Source organism: Opisthorchis viverrini, assembly GCF_000715545.1.
Source record: "Opisthorchis viverrini unplaced genomic scaffold opera_v5_152, whole genome shotgun sequence".
In the NCBI taxonomy this organism is placed as follows: Eukaryota; Metazoa; Platyhelminthes; class Trematoda; order Opisthorchiida; family Opisthorchiidae; genus Opisthorchis; species Opisthorchis viverrini.
The window spans coordinates 295,692-305,349 of NW_008751808.1; the positions used below are offsets into that span (position 1 = coordinate 295,692).

Consider the following 9,658-nt stretch of genomic DNA (forward strand, 5'->3'; position numbering starts at 1 on the left):
GCACCGTAGTCACATTCAGCTGCCTGTGTCTGCAACTGCAATAGGAAATCGCGAACCGACTGAGAATGAGAGCGGGTCAACATAGTGAACCTAGCTCTTTCGGCTGCTACGAAGTTAATCGGCTTGAAGTGTTGAAGAACTTTCTTCTTCAATGTAGTGTAATAAATATCGATTGAAGATTAAGGATATACTAAATTTTTGATCAAAGTATACGCCTCCTTGCCAACGAAATGTAGGAAATATGCCGTGAGTTTCTTATCATCCATATCGGATTTTGTGAGGCACCACATGTCGAACCGTTCCAAATAATCCTCTACGTCACGCACAGTTGAATTAACATCTAATGGTTCTATTTCGGCAGGCATGATGAATTATTCCAATCGCGACGCCAAAATGTGAGAATTAACTTTCGTACATATATCGGTATAACCAGACGAACTAGGAATTCAGCATTCACACCGAGGTAGCAAGTAGCACGTATGTATTCGAATTGGCGTATATTTACAGCATATGGAATATTAAAACAATAATATAATGAATAGAGCAAAGAATAGAGTATCAGTCATGTTCATCACAGAGACTTCAAGATGGAGGTCACACACAAGACACACATCTTGGACAGAGTATCAGTCATGTTCATCACAGAGACTTCAAGATGGAGGTCACACACAAGACACACCCAGTATCTTGGACAAGTTAGATCATGCCTCCTGGAGGTGGGGCACAAAAAAATCCAAATCGTTGTTGGACTGACTAGAGAATTCCATCATTTGAGGAACAAAAACACTCACAGACACTTTTCAACCTCGAGGTTTTGATCAATTTAATCACTGAATGATGAATGAGTGGGAACAATCAACAATCATACTTACTTCGTCCGGGAGCGATGGATATTCACTCTGTATCAATTGGTGTATCTGTGATGGATGTTAGGGCTGTTGTAAACAAAGAGTTAAGATCAAACTTCCATTGGTGGCTCAAGTCATTCTCGAAAGAGGGCTCACGGGACAATTATTTTATCAGCTGATATGATGGGTTGCTGCCCTACACTTGTACGTACGCACTGTTTTGCCACACCTGTGCCAGGTAGACGTAACACTAGATGTCTGTCAGCGTCACTGGGAAACCCGTCATGTGACATCCGCAGCGAACCACACGTTTGTGTAGTCCCGACACCCTGTGGCTATCGGGTTCAATTAACGAGGCGGTGATGGGACTCGGGTAATTTTGAACAGGGACCCAAATAACTGTTATGTAGTCGAAAAGACGAACGTCATTGGACGGGTTTCAAAGTCGCGACCTCCCTTCTGCTAAATGAACTGTCGTTCCAACGTCCCAATAATAGCAGAGTTTCAAAAACCATCCCATGGGGTCCATAATGAATTGGAAAACATGGCCCATTCACGTTTCGTTTCATATTCATCATTGTTATTTGCATGCATTTGATCAAGATCACGTGATGGTTCTCAATTCCTGTTGGAAATTTCCAAATGTACGCCACTCTTCGTTTCTCTCCACTCAGAAGCTCATGGGCCAATAGTTCTGGCCGTTTTAAATCGATAATAACTCATGTGACAAACTCTGAAACGTTCGTTATTCACTGATGGTACGGCCACTTGATGGGGTCAAACCTCTATGTCGAAGCACCAATAATCCTTTCTTTTCCATCGCTTTTCAACCTACGATTCTTTCGTTATCACAAAAAGTTTTGACCTTTTGTTTGACCTTTCGTTTTTCTAACCACGTGACCGTTTTCATACCGTTAACTTCTCTTCAGCCGTGATGCTGAGAACGAGGAAGCCGAAAAGGCAGCGGTGCAAGAGCTCGATTTTGATGAACCTTTTCTGTTCAGTGATGCCATCTTGATCGTCGAAGGTCGGCAAATTCATTGCCATCGAGCAATCTTGTCCATATATTCTCCAGTCTTCAAGGCCATGTTTCGGAACAGATGCCTCGTGAGTTTGCAAAATGTTTTCCGTTCGATTATAGGATGCGAGTGATCCGTTTTGTTTAGCACTACTTTGCATATCATAGGATTTGAGCATGAGAGCTATCGAACCATGTCATCAGTTCATTGATCTATCACAATCTGATCAGTAGCAGCTGCACACACACACACACACTGGTACAAATAGGGCGTACCTACATGGTCACTTACGGCGAGTGAATTTCCCCTTGTCAGTTGTATCCGAGACTTCGAGATTGAATTAATAAATCTACCAAAGTATGGCTCACGTGGTAGTCGGCGCTGTGATTCATGAGCGTGTTGGGAAAAAACCGCTATTATTCCAGCAGCTGAACCAACTGCCGTCCGTTATGCTCACATATCATGCTTTCGACACACCATCTAACTCTCGTATCATAGCAGTATGATCAACTATTGTCAGTTCAACTGAGCATCACTCACGACTTGATGCTCACCCAGCCTTTCGTGCGGATCGGATGGACCTCGATCAACGTCCGGCTACATGGTCAAATTGAATTTATCGGACGCATTAGTGCGACCGAAATATTCAGGAGGGTCTCCAAGATGTAGTGTCGTTGTAGAAACACAATATATACAACACAATATATATATATTGCTTAAATATCCCCATGGTTTGAAAAAGAACACAGTGACGAACATTAATTTTTTCGGGATCTCGTCATCAGGTCAGTACATATCTAATCGTTAAAACAGGAGCGAAAAATGAAATATGCTGCGAAGATTGGTTTGTGAACAATTGGTTGCCTGCGCCCCCCATGTCATATCTAGTTGGATGCTGTGAGACAATCTAGAGGGCTGTTGAGTGACCTGGCCAGTTGATTCGTGTCACACGACCAAGGCGGACTCAACGTTCGTACGAAGCGTTTTTGACAGCACAGTATCGGATTTTGCAGGCGTATAGCGACTGCCTCGGCTGTAGTCATGCATCACCGTTGAATAGATACTGGCAGTCTTTTTGGCACGCGGTAAATGATTTGAAATGACTCATTTGGCATGACTGCGTGCCCGATGTCAATCAGGTGGGATGCGATTGAGCTCCTGGCTGAACGGTTGAGGTTAGTGGTTTTCCGGTAGGAGAGGTGCTCGCGTATATTCTCTTAGAAAGTTGCCGTGTCGTGCGCCCAACGCACTCCGCTGAACATATATATGTATACGTATATACAGAATGCCTTGTCTGTTGAGTTACGTTGATGAGCCCTGAGTGCACCAACTGAGTATTTCACATCGCAGACGTTATCTTTACATGGTCCTCAGCCCCCAGGTTGCCTTCTCGGATCACCCATTTGACGAAATCTGCTGTCCCGCTTGGTAACTGAATAAACTGGTGATTTTCCAGTTTCTAGATGCCATGGACCTTTCATTTTGTAGCTCCCAGGTGTTAATACCAACCGACCGCTACTCTGTCGAATCGAATATCGCTGCAGCGTGAAGGTGCTGATGCTACGAACTCCAGGAGCACTCATTTCAGCAGCAAAATGAGCCATCCACACGAGAAATCGAAGCTCCTTTAGCATCTTTGCTCGGGGGTAGTCAAATGGTCTTTACAGGCGATTTGATGGACTGGGGTTAAGCGGCCAAGCTCATCACAACCATTTTGCTGCCATTTTCGAATCACACCATAAAAACGTAGACAACGAAGGCCTATTCAATGCAGAAATGGATGAACGGGCAACTAGATTCTTGCAACCGACTTACGCCCGCAATATAGGCGACCGAAAAGAAGTCTGTGGATCCAATGGACAGCCGGGCTCCGTGTGACCTTGCTTCGGGGAGTCTTGTGTGAGTTGGTTGAGGTGGGATAATCGCGGTGGTCGTCCGGACTTTGGTCAAGCGAGTGGGGTCTCGGAACCCTTCAAAGACAATTCGCTCGTTTCAGTAGGCATGAGTTGACCACTGATAGCACGGTGAGCAGCTGGCACCCAATGTTATGCCATGTTGTTTGGGCCAACCGAAGGCTTGTAGCAGGCTCGTTCACTCTCGTCCCCTCAGTTCTCAAGCGGTGCCAAAGGCTTGACTGAAGCACCATATATTAAGCTCAGCTTAAACCGCCTGTTCCTTCTCTGCTATGCGCATACATCCAGTGCTGTTTGGCGTTGGAACATCTCTCGACCAGTAAGCCATCGTTATGCCCTCAGAGAAGTCTTTGTACCACTGTTCGTATCATGTCCAACTGTGTTTTAAACTCCCGCATCAATCTCTCTTCCCACCGGCCCGTGGGCTCCACTACTCGTGTTCACTGCAAGTGATCCGTGTTGTAAAGCGAGCAGTCTGGGCGACAAGATTAGCGTTGTTTCTGACGTTGTGAAACTGAGCTACGAACATAGGTTGACCCTCAGGTGCACTCTATACAGGTCGTACGTGTTCTGCCCTTTAGAGCCCTTTAGACATGGCTGGTACGATTCCATGTCAATATTTCAATGTCTTCACCATCGCTATTCTAGCTAAATGCATTTCATATTGTATCCATAGTACCCTCGGATCCTTACTGCAGGAAGTATGAAGCCACTTAGCTCCACGTGCCTGTTTGTCATATATTGATCGTATACTAAGAAATCAATGGGTGAACGCTTCCGGCAAACCTCACTGTTTGTCTGTTGCCACTACCACTAGACTAGCGTCACCACCCGGTGGATCGGTGATTGGTTTTTTTGTCATCCGAGCTTTTCAGGCGCATCCACCCACGCTAGGCTTACGGCTGTGATCGATAACCCTAACATAACCACAGAGGTGTGAATAATCCACCCGCTCACACCTACCCGCACTTCTGTTCTCAGATAAGAGAGAATTCCGATGATCTGAAGCGACCTGTGTGCAGTCTGTTTTATTCACGACACCATATACTACTGAATGATAAGACGTTGAATTGAAAACTAAGTTCCACGGCCAGAGGCAGTTACTCTGCCTCTGATTATCAGGCTTCCTTCCCGTCTTATCAGTTCTAACCCTGACTTGTTAGACAGAGTGAGGAAACCCGGCAAGATGAACAGAACCAACTTGAGGCTGGTTCCAGGACTGATGACTTATCAGACGGGTGAATTTTATTCTTCCTCTATATGGATTGTTATTAGTATAGGGAGACGTACTACACTACTCATAAGGTTGCTGAAAATTCTTCGACAGCCCACAACCGGTTTCGTTTTTCTTGAGGCTCATCAGGTAGGCGCAGTCCCCGGGTTTCCGTCAACCTTGTGTTCTGATTGAACACAAATCGCGCGAAATTAGCGAAATACATGAGAACTTTTATCCCACTAGCTTCCCGGCCTCATTGACAGGACGAGATCTCTACTACTCAATGTTTTATTGTAGTAGTATGTTCACTTACCACCATACGAAAACCTTATCAATGTCAAGCAATTCTCAGAAGTAATTTTCAAGCATGAATCCGGGGATGGATTGAGTGTCAATCGTTCAACAAAAGAGCTTCAGAGCACTTCACCATAGCTGCCTGCTCCGTACGTCTAACATGAACGTAGTGCACTGGGTGCACTCCAGAGCGGATTCTGAGCTGTGATCATTCCCGGATGCTTTCTCCTTTATCTGGGTTACGAGTCGGAATCAGTTACTTCCTACTGGGAGCACTGTCACGAACAGTAAAGTAAAACATAAGGTTGACGGAAACTCGGGGACTGCGCCACCAGATGAGCCCCAAGAAGGGCGAAACCGGTCGTGGGCTGTCGAAGAGTTTTCAGCAACCTTGTGAGCAGTTTGCTTTATGAAAAAAAAAAACGCTTGTTTCACCCGTCCACTCATTAATCAAACGTCAATTCGTCTGTTCCCCTATACCTAAACAGGGTAAACGTTTTCGTACTTTGGGATGCCCGTGACCATATTACTGCGGTTAGAGTAGGCGAGTTTCGGGTTTGCCGCCGTCAGCCACCGTGACACCGAACTAAGGTTCCCGCGGTAGAGTCTTGGTCAGTGCGCTGTTTCTGCTTCAAAGAAGGACGGAAAAACAATGTAGTTTCAAACGAAATAAGATGCGACTCAGAAATTCGAGTCAGAAGGAATGAACATTTGACGATATCTCAAAGAGAACTGGTTAACTATGGAGATTCAAACGCAGGATCCCGGATCTTGACTCAGCCGGTAAAATATTTGGTCTGATCCTCTGTCACACATACTGCTCCCATATTTCTATGGATCTGTGCTAGTAACCATGGGAAGCAGTGTTCTATGTGATGGGGGGCTGTAATATGAAGTATACACGATATGGATAAACATTCTTTCGTAAACTGAGATGGTATTGACGGCAGACTTATATGTGATTCATTTGAGTCGCTAGCTAACACGTTGCTTCTGAGCTATAAGCGAGCACTTTTGTCAGGACGCGTTCAGGCATGGAAAAAGTACATGTGCAGAGAGTGACGCATCCCCAAGGTCACCATCGGTACGACACCTTCGGAAAGCAGGTGGCGTTGGCGGAGCCTACCAAGCACGGCTTAGCAACATACGACCAGTGTAGTGGGCCTGAAGGTGTTCACGATCAGAACACCGCCATTGGCTGTACGGAACGAACAAGTGAACGACCATAGTTGGCCCTGTAGTCATCCTATATATTTACGTTTAAGCTCTGTGTGTTTCGTCCTGACAGTAAAGCCGTGTCCCGAGTTCTCTGTCTTCTTATCACGTAGTCCGGTAGGCTCAGAGCAGGCGTAACCAATGGACGGTCATCCACGATACAACTTTCCTGCAGAGACTTCCACTGTGTTGCCCGGTGCGAAGGGGGGCACATCGAAATCCGAGGTCTAGGCCTAGCTGATGAGCCCGAAAAGGAACGAAACTGGTGGTGCACTGTCCGGGAGTTTCCATCAGCCTTTTTTTTAGTAACGACGTTTCAGGGCTGTGTGAAACAAGAGAGTCAGCTTGGTTCCAGCTGAGTCTCTTTTGTCAAAACCAAATTAGCATGCAAATGGGTGTATTTCGCTAATTTCGTGCAACTTCGGTTCAAGCAGAACATAAAGTAAACAGAAACTCGGGGAGTGCGCCTACCTAATGAACCCCAAGAAGGGTGGAACGAGAGATTCAGTTGAGTCTCTCGTAAAAATCAAATTGATTTGCAAATGAGTGTATTTCTTGAAAAAAAAGTCCAATTTGGGTTGAAGTAGAACATAAGGTTGACGGAAACTCGGGGACTGTGCCTACCTGATGAGCCCCAAGAAGGGTGAAACCGATCGTGGGCTTTCGAAGAGTTTTCATCAACCTTGTGAGTAGTCCTCTTCACGAAAATATACTGCAATATCTCGAATATCGTGCCAACTGAATCATGAGGCGACCTGTGTGCAGCACATTCAGTTATAGAATATCATAAACGAGAGATTCAGTTGAGTCTCTCGTGAAAACCAAACTGATTTGCAAATGTGAGTGTATTTCTTGAGAAAAGACTGCTTTCGTTCTAAACTGTTCAAGCAGTCTGAATTACTGGGATTTTTGAACCTGTTAGAGACCCCCGTCTTTTTTTCAAATCTCTTCTTAATTATGTCCACCGATAGCTATCTCAGTGTCTGACACAGCGTCCATTTTTGTCATGTCTACATTCAAAACCTGTTATTCTCGCAAACTCATTAGATCATTCCAGTAATTTGTAATTTACTAACAGGTCTGTTTGTTTCGTTCACTGTGAAGTCTATTCCCGATCGATACGATCAGTGTTTTTGTTCATCAAACTGATGATCCGCACAGTCCATCGGTCTGCTTTTTTCGCAGAGTTCACAATATTAACCCAGAAAACACCCAAGTTATATTGAACTGTGATGCGTACTCGGGGAATGCTCAATCGAATGCGTGTGTGTCAAATACTTTCAGCTCTGGTGAGAATGAAGCACTTCAATTTTTTGTGTGTTAGTTGAACCTTACTTCTCACTCATGCGCGTACCATTCACCATCATCTATCTCAAAATCACACACTCATCAAGAGCCTAAGTTAGTTAATCGATATCTGGTGTCCACCGGCAACAAACAAACGTGTATCACAGGCAATCTTTTCTTGTTACGCGTCTGCGCGTTGCTCTTCGCCACTGGAAAATAGCGATCAGTTCAGTGGAACTACATCAAGGTGAATGATTCGACAGACGGTGGTGCACATGTGAAAAAGACACGATCAATCAATGAGTATTGAGCTAGTTTTGTTCAGCTCAAGGTTTGAAAAGATTAGAGATACCTTACCATGATTGGTTGATGGGTCTACTCGCGTCTGTTTCTGATCTGGTTACGTATGTGCGCCAAGTTGGATATTTAATGGTCCTTGTGGGCATATCTGTTTTCAAATGCATTGTTTTTTTTGTCTCCTAAACGTTATAAACAACCTTTTGATGAAGAAACAGAACAAAACAGTCGTGGTGTACCCTTGGTATGACAACGCTTGTGCAAACTCTTCAGTATGCTGAACGTCTGTCCACCGCAAACACGATAAGGGCAGCCCAACCGACCAAAAACTAGCATACACCGAAGATTCTGGAGAGTCCTAATTGAGTTCCCATCAAGTCCTTCCTTATTTGCTTCGGTTATTGAATAATGCACGACAGCTACACCAATGGTTCACAGACGGTACTCGTAACCTATTGGTGAATGGCGACGTATGCCTTGAGACTTGGATGAAAAAGAATACGAAAGAGTGAATTACGAGCCAATGGCAAATGAGTGAAACAGTAAGTTGGGTCAAATATCCAACAGAAATCAGTGACTGAGTGAGCCCCAGGGTCGTGAGTTGTCGGAGAGGCTTCAGCAACCTTATGAGTAGTGTGTTACGTTTATGGGCTGGTTAGTTTTGGAAATCGAACAAGGCATCACCAGACTACAAGCATCATCACAGCAATACTGGGTGGTATTTTGTTCTATGAGTGATTCGCTTTCAGTGTCTGGCCAACGTTCTGGTTGATAGGCACTGCCGGGATTAGCGTTAGTGTTATACCTTCACTGAGAACTGTAGCCTTCGAAGCTCCGATGAATGATTTAAGGCATCTCTTCGTGTAAACAGCCATCCATTAAAAGCTGATCGTGTAGGGCGCATGACAGATTTAACGAGTAATCCATATTTGTTGAAAAAACTAAAAGAGTCAACAATTATCACACTCTTCTTTGGTTCCGTTAGTGCTCTGCATGTTCCTCGTTTTTCGCTAATGCGTTTGGTCACGTGCACTTCACTAAACTTATCAAATTTTGCCACCAGTTACCTTGTAAGTGGTTACAAAATGAGTGAAACTACAAGTAGGAAGTACGTGCATGTTCTTCGAAAAACTTATGCTTGTTCGGATTCTTAAGTGAGGATACGCGAGAAACCTGGGAGCATGTCAAGAAGTCAAGTTTGAAAACAAGCGGAAATCTCATGCTGCCGAAGATTAATGGGTGATTGTCGCGAAAACCGGCGCCCATGAACATGGTGGATTTATCTGTCAGGAAGAAGCAATCTTTTCATAAAGGAAACTACTCACAAGGTTGCTGAAAATCGGTCGACAGCCAACGACCGGTTTCGCCCTTCTTGAGGCTCATCAGGTAGGCGCCGTCCCCGAGTTTCCGTCAAACTTATGATCTACTTGAACCCAAATTGGGCTGTTTTCGGGAAATACACTCATTTGCAAATCAATTTGGTTTTCACGGGAGACTCAATTGAATCTCTGGTTTATGATGTTCTCCAGCTGAATGTGCTGCACACAGGCCGCCCCAGGATTCAGTTGG

At 44.8% G+C, this 9,658-nt stretch overlaps 1 protein-coding gene across 1 annotated transcript in view; it reads left to right on the forward strand.

Moving 5' to 3' along the window:
* The window catches only part of T265_06930 (hypothetical protein), a gene marked incomplete at both ends in the record, with an annotated part of 29,506 nt that overhangs the window by 12,635 nt on the left and 7,213 nt on the right, over positions 1-9,658 (forward strand). Inside the window, one exon of the mRNA XM_009172333.1 lies at positions 1,778-1,955. Coding sequence (XP_009170597.1) covers positions 1,778-1,955 — 178 coding nt within the window. The remainder of the gene's footprint in view (positions 1-1,777; positions 1,956-9,658) is intronic.